The sequence below is a fragment of the Anolis sagrei genome, chromosome 9 (genome assembly GCF_037176765.1).
Source record: "Anolis sagrei isolate rAnoSag1 chromosome 9, rAnoSag1.mat, whole genome shotgun sequence".
In the NCBI taxonomy this organism is placed as follows: Eukaryota; Metazoa; Chordata; class Lepidosauria; order Squamata; family Dactyloidae; genus Anolis; species Anolis sagrei.
The window spans coordinates 12,811,375-12,829,796 of NC_090029.1; the positions used below are offsets into that span (position 1 = coordinate 12,811,375).

Here is an 18,422-nt window from a genome sequence, read left to right on the forward strand (position 1 = left end):
ATATAACACAATAAAAAGTATCAAAACAAAACCAAATAAAAGCATATCACAATAAAACATAACATCATAAAAACAGTACCATACAGAACTCAGAAGTATGTATTTATATTCCGCCCTTCTCACCCTGCAGGGGACTCAGGGCGGATTACAGTGTACACATATATGGCAAACATTCAATGCCAAAGACACACAACAGATACAGACAGACAGTCAGAGGCTATTTAACTTTTCTGGCCGCCATGGGAGCTGTTACTTTCATCATCCATCTGCGACACTATGAAGTACTTCCGCATTCCCCGCATGCTTTTGCTGGAGTCTTTTTTATGACCTCATAAATTAGTTAAATTAGCCTCCCCACACATAGGTGGTACCTAATTTTCGTACTTGACAGATGCAACTGTCTTTCAGGTTGCAAAGGTTGACAACAAGCTACACAATTGGTCGGAAGCTCACTCCGACCCGGGCTGGCTTCGAACTCATGACTTTTGGTCAGAAGTGATCTTAATGCAGTTAGACTTATAAGTCGTGTCTGACTATTTTGGAGACTAGGATGCGGAACAATGGCTTCAAACTACAGGAAAAGAGATTCCACCTGAACATTAGGAAGAACTTCCTAACAGCACGAGAGAACAATTCAGCAGTCGAGCTCTCTCTCTCTGTCCCAGGGGGTGGTGGAGGCTCCTTCTTTGCCATCTGTTGGGTGGGTGGGTGGGTGGCTTTGAATGCAATTTTCCTGCTTCTTGGAAGAAGGGGTTGGCCTGGATGGCTCACAAGGTCTCTTCCAACTCTAGGATTCTATGATTTTATAAATTACACACACTCACACACATATATATGCATATATATGCTCTGTGCATAATGAGTACCATAAAAACAAAAGAACCAATGAACGAAATCACACCAAATTTGGCAACAAAACGTCTCACAACACAAGGAGTGACCATCACTCAAAAAATTCTGATTTTGTCATTTGGGAGTTGTAGTTGCTGGGATTTGTAGTTCGCCTACAATCGAAGAGCATTCTGAACTCCACCAACAATGGAATTAACCAAACTTGGCACACAGAACTCCCATGACCAACAGAAAACACTGAAAGGGTTTGGTGAGCATTGACCTTGAATTTTCGAATTGTAGTTCACCTCCATTCAAAGAACACTGTGGACTCAAACAATGATGGATCTGGACCAAACTTGACAGGAATACTCAATATGCCCAAATGTGAACACAGATGGAGTTTGGGGGAAATACCTTGACATTTGGGAGTTGTATTACTAGGATGTATAGTTCACCTACAATCAAAGAGCATTCCGAACCTCACCAAGAATGGAATTGGGCCAAACATCCCACACAGAACCCCCATGACCAACAGAAAATTCTGACATCCCCCTGGTGACCCCCCCCCCCCCGGGGGGGTCTAGACTTCCCAGGTTGAGAAATGCTGCTTTAAGGCCATCCACTCCAACTCCCTTCACTAGGGCAAGAAAACATAATTAAAGCCCTCCTGACAAAAGTCCATCCAGCCATTCCCACATATATACGTATATGACAGATGCAGTATCAAAGATTTGAAAGGGATCCCTAAAGAAGGACAATGATATGTTGCATATTCCAGAGTACTTTCCACATCAACACTGGGAAAGAAACAGCAAGAAATACTGTTTATCCACAAGCAGAACGACATTACATATATTAGAAACCAACACTTTCTCATTACATTATTTTCCAGATCATCAGACTGGGCCACAGCAATGTGTGGTAGGGGACCGCTAGTGTGTGTGTGTGTATATATTATTATTATTATTATTAACTTTATTTATACCCCGCTAACATCTCCTGAAGGACTCGGTGCAGCTTACAAGAGGCCAAGGCCCAACACATCAATAAAACAACAGCATAACAAATACAACAATAAATAAACACATAAAGCAAAGCAATAAACATTAAAACAATAAGAATTAGACAGTAAAACCACGACGCATTTAAAAACTGAGGCGGGGCCAAATGTAATGAATAAAATTTAAAAAATGCTGGACATGACAGGTGAAATGGATAGGTTTTTGGAGATAGGTGCGGATATATGACCAACTCAAGACACCCGAGGGCCTAGACCAGTGTTTCTCAACCTGGGGGTCGGCACCCCTGAGGGGGTCGTGAGGGTGTGTCAAAGGGGTCACCAAAGACCATCAGAAAACATAGTATTTTCTGGTGGTCATTGGGATTCTGTGTGGGAAGTTTGACCCAATTCCATCATTGGTGGAGTTCAGAATGCTCTTTGATTGTAGGTGAACTATAAATCCCAACAACTACAACTCCCAAATGTCAAGGTCTGTTTTCCCCAGACTCTACCAGTGTTCACATTTGGGTATACTCAGTATTCGTGCCAAGTTTGGCCCAGATCCATCATTGCATGAATCCACTGCGCTCCTCTGGATATAGGTGAACTACAACTCCCAAACTCAAGGTCAATGCCCACAAAACCCTTCCAGTGATTTCTGTTGGTCATGGGAGTTCTTTGTGCCAAGTTCGGTTTAAATCCATCGCTGGTGGAGTTCAGAATGCTTTTTGATTATAGGTGAACTATAAATCCCAGCAACTACAACTCCCAAATTATAAAATCAATCCCCCCCCCAACCCCACTAGCATTCATATTTGGGCATATTGGGTATTTGTGTTCAATTTAGTCCAGTGAATGAAAATATATCCTGCATATCGGATATTTACATTACGATTTATAACAGGACTAAAATGACAGGTATTAAGTCGCAACGAAAACAATATTATGGTTGGGGGTCACCACAACATAGAGAACGGCATTAAGGGGTCACGGCATAGGAAGGTTGAGAACCACTGGCCTAGGCTATCTGGATTTTGGTGAAATAAAAACAGACTCTTTACAGGCAACCCAGAGGGAAGCAGATCCCCACTTCAAGCCAGACCATTGAATCAATGGATGAATGAAAGCCATCATTTCCCCTGCCTGACCAAAAATAAAAAAAGACCAAAACAACTCTTGACCTTTTTGAAACAGTAATCTATATTTGTAAATATGCGTATGCAAAATATGCAGATGCAAAATATGATGCAACTATTTTGCTGAAGATAAAAAGCCCTTGCCTGTTGAATTCTTTCAAAGAAAGAAAGGAAATCCCTCAGAAAAGAAGATGTGAGATTTCACTCTGAAAGGGAGAGGAAGAAAGAGAGAAAGGGAGAAAGGAGAGAAGAATCCATTCATTCTGGCCCAGCTGGAGCTTCTGCTGCCAAAAAGCCAGCCAATGGAGACACGTTTTCTTATGCCAATAGTTCTTTTAAGTCTCTTTTTACTTAGTAACTGTAATATGTGATACCTTTTTAAAATCGATATTTGGTAGGTTTTGAAATGGCCTAGTTCTCAAAATGGTGAAGAGCCTCAGTCTGGGAAGAAAAAGGGGACGCAGATAAATATAGCAATAACTATCGCTGGGACACTGCAATGTGCTGGCTAGTATTTGTTCTCTGGAATGATAGCAACACAGATTAAAGAACCCAGATGCTGTGTGTTCCTTTAGAGAGATTTTTGTTGTTGTTGTTGTTGTTATTTATATCCTGATTTTTCTTTCGAAATGCTGTTTAGTGCCAACAACACTAAAAACAATGCCATATAAAATTTAAAACCTAACAAACTCCCATACTAAAATAGGATTAAACAACAACTATTAAAATCTATATAAATAAAAATGTAATGTTCGTTTGTGGGATTAACAGAACTCAAAAACCACTGGACAAATTGACACCAAATTTGGACACAAGACACCTAACAACCCAATGTATGTCCTTCACTCAAAAACAATGATTTTGTCATTTGGGACTTGTAGTTGCTGGGATTTATCGTTCACCTACAATCAGAGAGCATTCTGAACTCCACCAATTATGGCATTGAACCAAACGTGGCATACAGGACTCCCATGACCAACAGAAAGGGTTTGGTGGGCATTGACCTTGAGTTTGGGAGTTGTAGTTCACCTACATCCAGAGAGCACTGTGGACTCAAACAATGATGGATCTGGACCAAACTTGGCACAAATACTCAATATGTCCAAATGTGAACACTGGTGGAGTTTGGGGAAAATAGACCTTTACATTTGGGAGTTGCAGTTGCTGGGATTTGTAGTTCACCTACATCAAAGAGCATTCTGAACCCCATGAACAAGAGATGCCCAATGACCAACAGAAAGTACTTAAGGCCATTGAGTTAAACTCCCTTCACCAGGGCAAGAATACATAGTCAAAGCCCTCCTGACAAAGAGCCATCTAGCCATAGATATAGATAGATATAAATGATTCACACACAGAGAGAGATATAGTATCATAGATCTGAAAGGGACCCCTAAAGAAGGACAATTGTATGCTGCATGTTCCAGAGTGGGCAAACCAATCTCTACATCAACAACAAGAAACCCACAAGCATAAAGAAATTACATATATTAGAAACCAACACTTTCTCATTACTTTATTTTCCAGATCACCAGACTGGGCCACAGCAATGCGTGGCAGGGGACAGCTAGTAGCATATCTAAAATGGCAAGTACAACTTCTAGCTGAAATAAAACTGTATGGAAGGGTTTTTACGGAGAAGATTTTGCTCACTGTTTGAAATACTGAAACAGACATTATGGCATAATATTTTAAGAATTCAGTAAGTATTTTGAGTACATACTGATGTATAAAACTGGAAAAGCAGGGCACAGCTATTTTTGGTACAAACGGTCGCTGAAGGTGCTCCCCTCCATCTTATAAAGTCGCACGACATAAATCACCAGTCGCTGCTTTGCCATTTAAGAACATGTTAAAAGAAGCACAGTGAAGGAAAACCCCAGGCCATGAAAAATGCAATTGCTTACAGCAGCATCTAGTGAAAGTCACTTACAAATAATATCCTGTATCATGAAATATATCAGCATAAGAAAAATAAATCAGAATATATCCCCCTTTCCTTGAGGATGAGGAAGTTAGCCATCTTGAGAAGCTGTGTGACATTACTGCAAAAAAAAAGCACCGGGATTGTGGCGCAGCTGGCTGAGTGTCAGCTGCATTAAGATCACTCCGACAAAAGGTCCTGAGTTCGAAGCCAGCCCAGGTTGGAGTGGGTTTCCAACCAATTGTGTGTAGCCTGTTGTCGACCTTTGCAACCCGAAAGACAGTTGCATCTGTCAAGTAGGAAAATAAGGTACCACCTTAAAGTGTGGGGAGGCTAAATTAACTGATTTATGAGGCCATAAAGAAGACTCCAGCAAAGCATTCCAGCGGGGAAGCATGTGGGGAATGCGGAAGTGCTTCATCAGCGTTGCAGATGGACGATGAAAGTGACAGCTCCCCTGGCGGCCAGAAAAAAGTTAAATAGCCTCTGTGTATGTGTGTATATGTTTGTATTTCAAAAATTGGCATTGAATGTTTGCCATATATGTGTACACTGTAATCCGCCCTGAGTCCCCTGCGGGGTGAGAAGGGCGGAATATAAAAGCTGTAAATAAATAAATAAAATAAATAAAATTACAAATGGAAGGGATTAAAATTATATGGCTCTTAATTCCCAAAACTATTGCAACAAAACTCCAAAATGGAAAGCTGAATCTTAATAGAGACATCCTAATATTAATGGTCATAATTTAAAGCAGCCAGTACACTGTGAAGAATTCTAGGAGTTGAAGTCCAAAACTCTTGGAAGGAGGGCCGAAGTGGATCCATGCCCTAAACGACTCCGGCCCTGTTTACCTCTCCGAACGTATTCTCCCCTATGAACCATCAAGATTATTAAGATCGTCTGGAGAGGCCCTGCTCTCGGTCCCACCGGCCTCGCAAGCGCGTCTGGTGGGGACGAGGGACAGGGCCTTCTCGGTGGTGGCCCCTCGACTCTGGAACTCTCTCCCACTGGAGATCAGAACCGCCCCTTCTATCCTGACATTTAGGAAACAGGTGAAGACTTGGTTATGGAGACAGGCATTCGACGAGTGAGCCAACACCCTAAGATATGGATGGAGGATGATGAGCAGTAATTTTAGTATGACGACTGACCATTGTAGTTATTGATTGTAATTGCTGTTTTAATGTTTTACTGTAATATGTATTATGGTGTTTTATTGATTGTATGTGATATTATGGTTGGAAACCGGTCTGAGTCCCTCAAGAGAGGTGAGAAGGTCGGTATACAAAACTTTGTAATAAATAAATAAATAATGCCTGTTTTAAACAACTGGGAACTAGAGGAATTGCAGAAGTAATGAACAGACCTCGGGGGATCCCTCTCTATCACAATCAGGAGGGCATCCTGCGAGTCCCTTGAAATGGACCACATCTGTCTTTTCATTGTGACAGTTCAGTTTTATTTAATGCTTGAGAACACGGATCTTTCACATACAGAGCAAACCCAATTACAAAAGTATAAAATGCCAAAGAATGCAACATTTAAAAAATACTTCATAAATTAGCTCTTGCACAGTTAGAAGTAAAATAATCAATATCCTTGAAGATTTTAACATGAGACCTTTGAATGAAAGCAACCATACAATAGTTAATAGATGACACCGAATTGGGAGGGATAGCCAATACTCCAGAGGACAGGAGCGGGATTCAAAACGACCTTGACAGATTAGAGTAGGGGTCCTCAAACTATGGCCCGGGGGCCGGATACGGCCATCTAAGGTCATTTACTCGGCCCTCGCTCAGGGTCAACCTAAGTCTGAAATTACTTGAAAGCAAACAACAACAAGAATCCTATCTCATCAGGCAAAAGCAGGCCCACACTTCCCATTGAAATACTAATACGTTTATATTTGTTAAAATTGCCCTTCATTTTAATTATTGTATTGTTTTTAAGTGTTTTTTGCACTACAAAGAAGATATGTGCAGTGTGCATAGGAATTCACTCAAGTTTTTCTGAAATTATAATCCGGCCCTCCAACAGTTTGAGGGACTGTGACCTGGCCCTCTGTTTAAAAAGTTTGAGGACCCCTGGATTAGAGAGATGAGTATTGAGATCGAGCTCAATACTGTTTAATACTATTTATATTTAATCCTGTATTATTGTTTACCCATTTGTATATTTAAATGGTATGCTAATGCTTCTATGTGAAGCCGTTTTGAGCCTTTGGGAGAGATAAAGCGGGGTATAAATAAGTATCATTAATAATAATAATAATAATAATAATAATAAGTCTGTCTTTTTCATGTGCAAATCTGCCACTAGGAGTTTGCATTGCTTTTCATTGCTTTTCATCTCTGAGGGATTTATCTTGCTGCCTTGCCTTCAGGAGCAGGAGGAGGAACCTGTTAAACATCTTTTTATAAATTTTATGTTTATTTATTATCTAACGTGGCCAGCCAGCTTTCCTTTCCTTTTTGAGAAAGTCTGTAAACATATTTCTTCAAGCTGATCTTTCAAAGTGTCTTCAGCTACATATAATTATGCCACAATAGGCTCAATTCTCCTTTAACACCGTCCTACTGAAGATCTAATAACGGGGGTCTCCAGAAAGCAGTGAGCACTCACTGCAGTCCCTGAAAGCGAGGAAAAACTAGGAGGTTTAAAGTGGCTTGACACCACAGTGAGATAGGGAGGCAGGCAGCCATTTTCCCCTTCTGAAGGTAACTTCATAAAAATCCTTCACTCTTCCTAGAGCAAGTCGCAATTGATTCAATCCACAGTCCCGTTGAACTGAAAATCTCCCTCTGAGTTAAGGGGAAAGGCGAAGCCTTATTGGCGCTTGCCAGTCCTAAAGAGGAGGATATATAAACCCTTTTTCCTAGTTCCAACAGACCTCACTACCTCTGAGAATGCTTGCCATAGATGCAGGCGAAACGTCAGGAGAAAATGCCTTTAGAACATGGCCATATAGCCCGAAAAAACCTACAACAACCCAGTTTCACTACTGCTAATGGAGAAAGCTGGAAGGATGCAGCCACATTGTCTGAGCAAGTAATTGCTACTACTACAGGTTTCCTTCCCTTTTAAGGTGTGGAGACATCTTCCCAAAAAGACACCTTAACAAGTTTCCTGTGTTTACCCAAACGCACTGCAAACCTATGGCAAAGGCCTTGTGTTCCTTGCCGCCGCAAAAGCCACAAAAGCAAGGTCTAATGGGGAAGGTCTGACGCCTGCACCTTAACGTGCTTCTTAATTATGTAAATATTGACCAAAGTCACGTGTGCACACAGAGCATTCACATTAATCAGCATTTCCTGTAGGGACTCTTTCTTTTCTTTTCTTTTTTTCAAATGCTTTATGGCACCTTATCCCCCCTCCAGTGTGTTCTAGCCTTCTAGGACACAAGCAGACGAGGCCTGAGACCTTCCGGCGCATGGAACACTCACACAGTACTGTTATTAACTTCTATGTCTTTATGGGATTGACAGGTTAAAGAGATGATGGGCCAAAACTAACAAAATGAAGTTCAAGAGTGACAAATGCAAGATACTCCACTTAGGCAGAAAAAACGAAATGCAAAGATACAGAATGGGGGACAATGCCTGGCTCGAGAGCAGTACGTGTGAAAAAGATCTTGGGAGTCCTTGTAGACAGCAAGTTAAACATGAGCCAACAATGTAATGTGGCGGCAAAAAAAGCCAATGGGAGTTTGGCCTGCATCAATAGGAGCATAGTGTCCCAAATATGTCCCAAATGCACTTTACGAGAGATTTAGAACTGTATGCACGCCCACCTATCCCTAAAATATCTTTCCTATTTCCCTTGGACATGCCCAGCATTTTAAATTTTAATCCTTACAGTTGGCCCGCTACAAGTTTTTAAATGCGTTGTGTCATTATTGTATTGTTTTGCTTTGCTATGAGTTATTTATAGTTGTATTGTTGTTGTTATGTTTTTATGATGTATTTGGGCTCGGCCTCTTGTAAGCCGCACCGAGTCATGCGGGAGATGGTAGCGGGGTATAAATAAAGTATTATTATTATTATTACTACTACTATTATTATAGTGTCTAGATCTAGGGAAGTAATGCTACCCCTCTATTCCGCTTTGATTAGACCACATCTAGAATATTGTGTCCAGTTCTGGGCACCATAATTCAAGAGAGATATTGACAAGCTGGAATGTGTCCAGAGGAGGGCGACTAAAATGATCAAGGGTCTGGAGAACAAGCCCTATGAGGAGCGGCTTAAGGAGCTGGGCATGTTTAGCCTGAAGAAGAGAAGGCTGAGAGGAGACATGATAGCCATGTATAAATATGTGAGAGGAAGCCACAGGGAGGAGGGAGCAAGCTTGTTTTCTGGAGACTAGGACGTGGAACAATGGCTTCAAACTACAAGAAAGGAGATTCCATCTGAACATGAGGAAGAACTTCCTGACTGTGAGTGTTGTTCAGCAGTGGAACTCTCTGCCCCGGAGTGTGGTGGAGGCTCCTTCTTTGGAAGCTGGATGGCCATCTGTCAGGGGCGATTTGAATGCAACATTCCTGCTTCTTGGCAGAATGGGGTTGGACTGGATGGCCCATGAGGTCTCTTCCAACTCTATGATTCTATATCTCACCTTCCTCCCTAGACATAGGGTAACCCAACCTTTCCTGTAAACATCAATATACAGTTATGTTTTTAAGGGAAAGTGTTTAATAAAAGAGTCACATAAAGGGGTAATGATCTGAACCCCAAAGTGAACCTGAAATATGACTTGGGGGGCACGCAAGGTAGCTTGTTAGGTCCAAATACTGAGTAGAGCTTGAGTTGAGTCTGTAAGGTCAAGAACAGACCAGCTTACATCAGGCAACAAAGCCTAAGGCCTGCAGATCTTCATTGCAAGACAACAAGTAGTACAAGGAAGAAAGAAGTGAAAGCCCAATTGCGGGAAGTCGAAGAAAAAGGAAAGGAGGCAATCCAAAAAGGAGATTTTTGGATTGTTATGGAAAAGGGAGTTCCATGGGGGAGGATAGACATCATCTTTTAAACCCATCTTAATATTCTTAACGTTTAGCATGCAACATTCATAAATGTTTCCATTTCTCTCTTTTTTTTTTTGGTTTTGGTACCATTTTCTATTTGTATGGCTTTAATCAAGTTCTTAGCTGCCCAGGGAAGAAGACAGGTAAGATAGATAGATAGATAGATAGATAAGATAGATAGATATAAAATATCGTATTCAGATTCCCAAAATGCTCCAAAATTGACTGAGAGAGTGACCCCCTCCTCCCACTTTCTCATCTACATAAACTTTGTTCCATGCATAAATTCATTCATGAATATGGCACACTAAACTACCTCAAGGCAACAGGCCTGAGATCTACAAAGGAAAAACCAATTTCATGGTAAGACCTGACTCGCATCTGCAAAACCTCTCTTGACGTAGATGCAAATACAGCTGGTCCTCAAGTTATGAACAAGAGATGTTCTATAGGTTTAATGTTTTGTCGAAGGTTTTCATGGCCGGAATCACTGGGTTGTTGTAAGTTTTTCGGGCTGTATGGCCATGGTCCAGAAGCATGCTCTCCTGACATTTTGCCTGTATCTATGGCAAGCATTCTGAATGCTTCTGGAACATAGCCATACAGCCTGAAAAACTTGCAACAACCCAGTTCTGTAGGTTTGTTCAGAACAGGGGCATTTTATCATAGATAGCTTTGGACAGCATAGGGAAGATTGAACACTCTTACAGGAATGGATTTCCCTTCCTACTGATGAGGGAAATTGCTCTCACTTTCTGTTGTATCAGACTCATTGTTCTTAGCTATGAGTCCTTTGCAAGTCAGGTGTTTGTAATTCAGGGACCTTGCCCTATATTCCCAAATCGCTCCAAATGAAACTGAAACTCCCAAACACTTCTAGTACTAAGCTTTTCGAATAATAAGGGACAGGTAGGCAAGAAATGGGCTGGATGGTGAAGGGGGTTGGACTGGATGGATGGCCCCTGGGGTCCCTCCCAATTCTAGGAGTTTATGATTCTACGGCCCTATTTCTCCCATGAACCTGCTAATGATATCTATGAGGCTAGGTGGCTTTCTGGCAGAAGGGATCTTATTGTGCTTTCCCTTTATGGCAGCAGAAGGGGGCCCCTTCTGAATCTAGGGTTCTCAAGCCCCATTTCTTCACAGACCTGCTAATGTCTATGAGGCTGGGTGGCCCTCTGTTGGGAAGGTTTCGATTGTGTCCTCTTTTATGACAAAAGGGGGTGTATGGACTGGATGGTCCCTCCCAACTCTACAGCCAAGAGGGGGAAATACAGTGTTTATATCAATGGTTCTTAACCTGTGGGTAGCGGATCACCAGTGGGGCATGAGGACGAAAATCTGGTTTGTGAGCCTCCTTCCTCTTTATTTTATTTCCGCTCCTTTCGCGTCACCTGCCACTCCTTCCCTGTTGGTGATCATGGCATATGTAGCAGAAACTAAAACTGATGTGGTCTAGCCAATACAATTTTCTGAATCAACACCCCAAATCAAATCTAAAGTTGACCTATCCCTTTCGGTACTAATACTGGAGAGTGGTCCCTAGTCAAAGTGGATCCTGGTTAAAAAAAAAAAAAAGGTTGGGAACCACTGGTTTATATATTAATCTGGGGCTAGGTGGCCCTCTGTCAAGAGAGATCAAATGGGTGTCTTTCTTCCTGACAGAAAGAAGGGAGGTTGGACCGGGTGGCTCTTGGAGGGGCCCTTGAAATCTAGGATTTTATTATTGTTATGAAGCGGGGTGGATGGCCTGAAGCATGGACGGCCATCTGTCGGGAGGGCTTTGGTGGTCTCTGCCTGGCAGGATGGGGTTAGGCTGGGTGGCCTTTGGGGGGTTCCTTTCAAGCCTGTGATTTTATGGATCTATTATTATTATTGTTATTATTATTTGAAACACAAGATGAGTCCACAGCAGAAAAGTTGTATTGGATCACACGTTTGGTCAAAGTGTCTAGGACTGTGTGATGTATTGGCAAATAATGTGTGCAGATCCCAGTAAGGTGGCCTTCTGTGGCTGGCAGGTAGTAATTTTGTCAGTGTTGATTGTGTTTAAGTGCAGACCAAGATCTTGAGGCACTGCACCCAGTGTGCTGATCACCACTGGGAACACCTTTACTGGTCTGTGCCAGAGTCTTTGCAGTTTGATCTTTAAATCCTCATATCATGTCACCTTTTCCAGTTGTTTCTCTTCAGTCGTGCTGTCACCTGGGATTGTGACATCAACAATCCATACTTTGTTTTTTAACACGATTGTGAAGTCAGGAGTATTGTGCTCCAAAACTCTGTCAGTCTGAATTTTGAAGTCCTAGAGTATCTAGACATGTTCATTCTCTGTAACTTTTTCCGGCTTGTGATCCCACTAGTTCTTTGTCGCAGGCAGATGGTATTTGTGGCACACGTTCCAATGAATCATCTGAGCAACGGTGTTGTGCCTCTGCTTGGAGTCTGTCTGCGCGATCTTCTTGCAGCAGCTGAGGATGGGATCTATTGTTTCATCTGCTTCCTTGCAGAGTCGACATTTGGGATCTCTCACCCACTTTTCAATTCTGGCTTTGATGGCATTGGTTCGAATGGCTTGTTCTTGGGCTGCCAGAATGAGGCTGTCCTTCGTCTCCTTTTTCAAAGTTCCATTTGTGAGCCACAGCCATGTTTTTTCTTTGTCGATTTTATTATTATTATTATTATTATTATTATTATCTGTCAGGGGGGACTGAGTGGCGTTTCTTTGGATGGGGTTGGACTGGATGGCCTTTGGGAGCCCCTCCCAAGCCTAAGATTCTATTATTATTTTGAAGCTGGATGGCTCTCTGTCGGGAGGGCTCGAATAGTGTAATGGCAGGGATAATGGGGTTGGGCTGGGTGGCCCTGTGGGGGGGGGAGAGGAGGAGCCGGAGGACAAAGGGGGGAGCTCCCCTTCCGGCCTGAGCCCTGGCCTCCATTGTTCCCCCAAAGGAAGGCGAGGCCTGCTTCCTTCCCTCTCGCCTTCCCTCGAGTAGAGGCCCCTATTTGCCCGCCCTCTCCCCCTCCCTCACTCCCTCACTCCCCTCCCCTCCCTCCTCACCGCTGCAGCACCAGGCGGAGGGCGAGCCCGGGGGAAAGGCGGCCGCTCCCGGCGACACGCAGACGCTCGCTCCCAAGTGCGGGCACTCCATGGCGGGCGAGCGGGAGGAGCACAAGGAGGGCGACGGCAAGCCTGAGGAGGACAAAAAGGCTCCGCGGAAACGACGCTGAGGGCCCCCTGTTGGGCGACTGCACGCGCGCTCCCTCCCTCCCTCTTCTCTCCGCCGCCTTCTCTCGCACTGCGCCTGCGCAGAAGGCCTGCAACGTCACTGAAGGGGCGGGGCCAGACAGCGCTCGCCTTTCTCCCTCACCTCGCCTCACCCGCTGTTTTGGCTCGAATGCGCCTGCGCCTGCATTGACGTCACAACGTCGCCTCCACGCCTTACGGCTCTTTCTCCCTTTCGCAAGCCTCTCAATCCAGATCCTAAAGGAAAATCCACCCACCGGTGTTTCCGGGTGTCCGCGCTCGCTTTGCCCAAAGCAGAGCGAGGGAAAGGGGCGGCGGCGATACAACACTTCCGGCTCTCGAGCGAATGAGGGGAGAGAGGGAGAGAGAAGGGAGGAGTTGGGAAGGGAAGTGGGAACTGGGTTGTTGTAGGTTTTTTTCGGCCTGTATGGCCATGGTCTAGAGGCATTCTCTCCTGACGTTTCGCCTGCATCTATGACAAGCATCCTCAGAGGTAGTGAGGTCTGTTGGAACTAGGAAAAAGGGTTTATATCTCTGTGGAATGACCAGGGTGGGACAAAGGACTCTTGTCTGCTGGAGCTAGGTGTGAATGTTTCAACTGACCACCTTGATTAGCATATAAAAGTTTGCTCCTGACAGTGCCTGGAGCAAACTTTTGTTGAGAGGTGATTAGATGTCCTTGTTTGTTTCCTCTCTGTTGTTGTGCTGAGAAATCAGCCATACCTGAGCACCTGATGAACCAACCTAGACACAGCACCTTACAATTCTAAATAGTAGTAAAATTACAGGGTTGTTGTAGGTTTTTTTCAGGCTGTATGGCCATGGTCTAGAGGCATTCTCTCCTGACGTTTCGCCTGCATCTATGGCAAGCATCCTCAGAGGTAGTGAGGTCTGTTGGAAGTAGGAAAATGGGTTTATATATCTGTGGAATGACCAGGATGGGACAAAGGACTCTTGTCTGCTGGAACTAGGTGTGAATGTTTCAACTGACCACCTTACAATTCTAAATAGTAGTAAAATTACAGGGTTGTTGTAGGTTTTTTTCGGGCTGTATGGCCATGGTCTAGAGGCATTCTCTCCTGACGTTTCGCCTGCATCTATGGCAAGCATCCTCAGATGTAGTGAGGTCTGTTGGAACTGGGGAAAAGGGTTTATCTGTGGAATGATCAGGGTGAGACAAAGGACTCTTGTCTGCTGGAGCTAGGTGTGAAGTGGGAACTGTTGCAGGGAGAGGCACACGGAAAGGGACAGAGTTCGTTTTCTCGTTTGTGCGTGAGGCACTTCCCCACTCCACTCGTGTAAAAAGAGGAACATTCAAAGGGAAACCGGAACTAGTACTGCAAGCGCTGTGTAATCTTAACTCTAGGACAATGCTAGTGTGCTGTCACGCACTGGGCCTGTGAAAGAGTCTGTAGACAGGACGTGTTTTCTGAATGCCCAACGGGACACCGGGGGTGCCTCGGCTGAGAGGCCTTTTGGATTTCCCTACACAAGGTTCTTGTGAAAATTTAGAAAATTTAATTAAAAAGTTTTTATTGTTGCTTAAATCTATATATATAATATAATTTATTTATTTATTTATTTCTCGCACTTCTACCCCGCCCTCCTCAACCCCTGAGGGGGGACTCAGGGCGGCTTACAAATGGCACAATTCGATGCCAACACAACAATAAGATAAAAATAAACATATATAAACAGTAATTAAAACAATCAATTCTACATCATAATCAATAAAACCAGTGCTCAATGTTGGCCAGCTCAGAGTCCGTAAATTCATTCCACATTGTCAAATCCATCAATTCTAGTCATCGCTTGTCCTTTGCCTATCTGCCAGATTACCCAAAGGCCTGGTCCCATATCCATATTTTTAATTTCCTTCTAAAAGAGAGGAGGGATGTCGATGACCTAATTTCCCTGGGGAGTGAATTCCTCAGGTGAGGGGCCACCACCGAGAAGGCCTTGCTCCTCGTCCCCACCAACCTCACTTGTGATAGAGGTGGGGCTGAGAACAGGGCCTCCCCAGAAGATCTTAAGCTCCGAGGCGGGACGTAGAAGGAGATGCATTCGGACAGATACGCTGGGCTGGAACCGTATAGGGTTTTGTAGGTCAAAACCAGCACTTTGAATTGTGCTCGGAACTGGATCGGCAGTCAATGGAGCTGACATAACAGAGGGGTGATATGCTCCCTGTGTGACACTCCGGTGAGTAATCTGGCTGCCACCCGCTGGACTGATTGAAGTTTCCGAACAGTCTTCAAAGGCAACCCCACGTAGAGTGTGTTGCAGTAATCTATTCGGGATGTAACAAGAGCATGGACCACTGTCTGTGTTTGTATGCGGAGGGAAGGAGGGAGGGTGGTGTATGTGGCAGCTTTCTGATTGGCTGCCACTTTCACAGGCTATTGTGACCTGCACAGGTGACAGACCTGGACCAAACTTGGCACACGTAACCCCCATGACCCCCTTTACGTCCTGGTGCGGTGTGGGGGAAGTGGACCACAGCCAGGCATGTAGCCGAGGGGGGGGGGGGGGCACGGGGGGCTTCAGCCCCCCCCCGAAATTCTCATGGTGGTTCGCGAAAAGACCTTACTGATGCATTATTTAAACTGTTATGTCTATTCATATCATGATCTGATCACCATACTCAATATATCCCATATGCATGGGGGTATTGGGGTAATGATACAAAAGGTTTGCTAGGCTAGACCCTCTTTCACTCACACTCAGCCCCCCTCCCCCGAAACTCAGCCCCCCCCGAAACCCCCCTGAAAAAAATTTAGCCCCCCCCCCCCCCCCCCGAAACGAAATCCTGGCTATGGGCCTGACCACAGATTATGAGATTTGTAGTACTTTCAAACTCTTTGGTTCCCACAGACCACTGTGGTCTCCACCAATGACAGATCAAGACCAAACTTGGCACACAGACCCCCATGAACCACTCTACATCCTACTGCAGTTTGGAGGAGGGACCACGGATGATGGGACTTGCAGTACCTCGACTCACTTTCAGAGACCACTGCGACCCTCCTCCAATGACTGATCAAGACCAAACTTGGCACACAGAGCCCGCATGACCTACTCTACATCCTGGTGCAGTTTGGAGGAGGATGGGCCATGGATGATGGGATGAAGTACCTTCACTCACTTCCCGAGATCACTGCGACCCTCCTCCAATGACTGATCAAGACCACACTTGGCACACAGAGCCCCCATGACCCACTCTACATCCTGGTGCTGTTTGGACCATGGACGATGGGGCTCCCAGTAGCTTCACTAACTTCCCGACGCCATTGTGAGCCACATACATAACTGATAAAGACCAACCTTGGCACACAATGCCTTTCTCAAATCACCCGGACACCGCCAGGTCCCCAAGCTAGTCTTCAATAAATCAAACAAATACTTCAAGGCTTTGAATCAACTGGTGGCTTGCTTAAATCTTGTCCACAAGGGACAGGCAACTTTCTTCATGAACTGTTTCTTCCTTCTACAAGGGAAATCCTTGACCCCTCTCTGGGCAATATGGCTTAAGCTCTGCTGGCGTGGGTCCCTACACCCGGTCCAAATTGCTTTATGGCTGCCGTGAGTGGTCTTTACCAAACAGAGTCCTTTAGTAGATTTCCAAGAGGAAAGAAGACTTTCAATTCCCAGTGAAGGCTGGCTGTAAAACCGTGGAGCTGTATTTCTCCAGCAAAGAGCTGGCTGTAGAGCTGTGGAACTAAATTCCCCAACAAAGGCTATGCTGTAGTTCTCTGTATTGCTGTGGGACTGGATCTCCCCAGCAAAGCTGTAAAAGACGAAGCTTTCTACAGGTGGAACTGATTCACATCCTGTACGAAAGGCTTCTCTGTGTGAACTGAACTAGAGGCCCTCTTTTTCCCTCTTTAACCCAGAAAAGGGGGCAGAACTAAAGAACATAATGATAATTGATGGGTCATTGTCCCTATTATTGCAAACCAAGGGAAGCCACCTTATTGCGTAATGCATGGAACTTTGGAATACATGCAAACACTCAATAGAAAGGAAAAGAAGTTGGAGCTCCTGGTACAGCTGTACCAGCACAGCTAGTTCCCGTCCACATGGCGCAATGAATTCAACCCTTGTGCCAGCTGAACTGCTGACCTCAAGATCTGAAGGTTGGCGCTTTGAATCTGTGGGATGGGGTGAACTCCCATCTGTCAGCCCCAGCTTCCCATGCGGGGACATGAGAGAAGCCTCCCACAGGTTGGGAAGTGTGTTCCCTGGCAGTGTCCCCTGGGCAACATCCTTGCAGATGGCAGATTCTCTCACACCAGAAACAACTTGCAGTATATTCTCAATTCGCTTCTGGTGAGGTTTGGGGAGAATTGACCCACGGTTTTGGGAGTTGTAGTTCACGCTGCACCAAGGACACTCTGAACCCACCAATGATGGATCTGGACCAAACTTGGCACACATTCCCAACATGCCCAACAATGCCAGCTGATCAGAATTGGCCAAATGAATGTAGCTTGACCAGTTTGGAGTTCCTCTGTTATATATACCTTGTGTTTTGCGATGCAAGCCGATCAGAAAAGGCCAAATGCATGAAGTTTGTCAAGATTGGAGAAGTTCAACTGTTTGTGAAAATCCGAGTGTTTTCCAATGCAAGCTGATCACAAACGGCAAAATGCATGAAGTTTGTCAAGTCTGGAGACATCAGCTGTTATTGATACCGTATTGTAACCCAAACTAGCATCTGACCAATTTGGCTATTATTTATTAATTGGATTTATAGTTTTCTCTCCTTCAGTGAATGGATCTCGACCCTCAGCGTTCACAGTAACTCCAGTATGCTCCCCATGGACTTTTATGAACTCTCCAAGGCCCCCTATGAACTTTTCCACAACTTTTATGAACTTTTGAAACTTTTTGGAACTTTAATCAACTTTTTGAAGAACTTTGAAACTCTCAAGCACCCTCTGCCAAACCCCTATGAATCTATTATGAATTCCCACAACTCTTTATGAACTTTTATGGACTTTGGAGGGAGGGAAAGCTGACAGGGCTCCCTTTGGTCTTGCATGATTTATCCCTTATGAATTCCTTGTACGTTTTCCTTCCCAATACCAATATATGTGTGTGCATCTATATTTTTAAAAATTGAAGGAAAGCCACCTTTTTCAGGAACCCAGCTACTCATGACCCCAGGAAGCATTTCCCAAATTCCTGGGCCACTAATCTTGGGAAGCCGGATCTGGCCACAGTGGTCCACGCTCTTGTTACATCCCGATTAG

At 44.3% G+C, this 18,422-nt stretch overlaps 1 protein-coding gene across 1 annotated transcript in view; it reads right to left on the reverse strand.

Moving 5' to 3' along the window:
• Positions 1-13,231, reverse strand: part of USP3 (ubiquitin specific peptidase 3) — a 41,795-nt gene extending 28,564 nt beyond the window's left edge. The window contains exon 1 of the mRNA XM_060755675.2: positions 12,982-13,231. Within this exon, the coding sequence (XP_060611658.1) occupies positions 12,982-13,072 (91 nt within the window). The 5' untranslated portion in view covers positions 13,073-13,231. The remainder of the gene's footprint in view (positions 1-12,981) is intronic.
• Between the last annotated feature and the right edge of the window lie 5,191 nt (positions 13,232-18,422).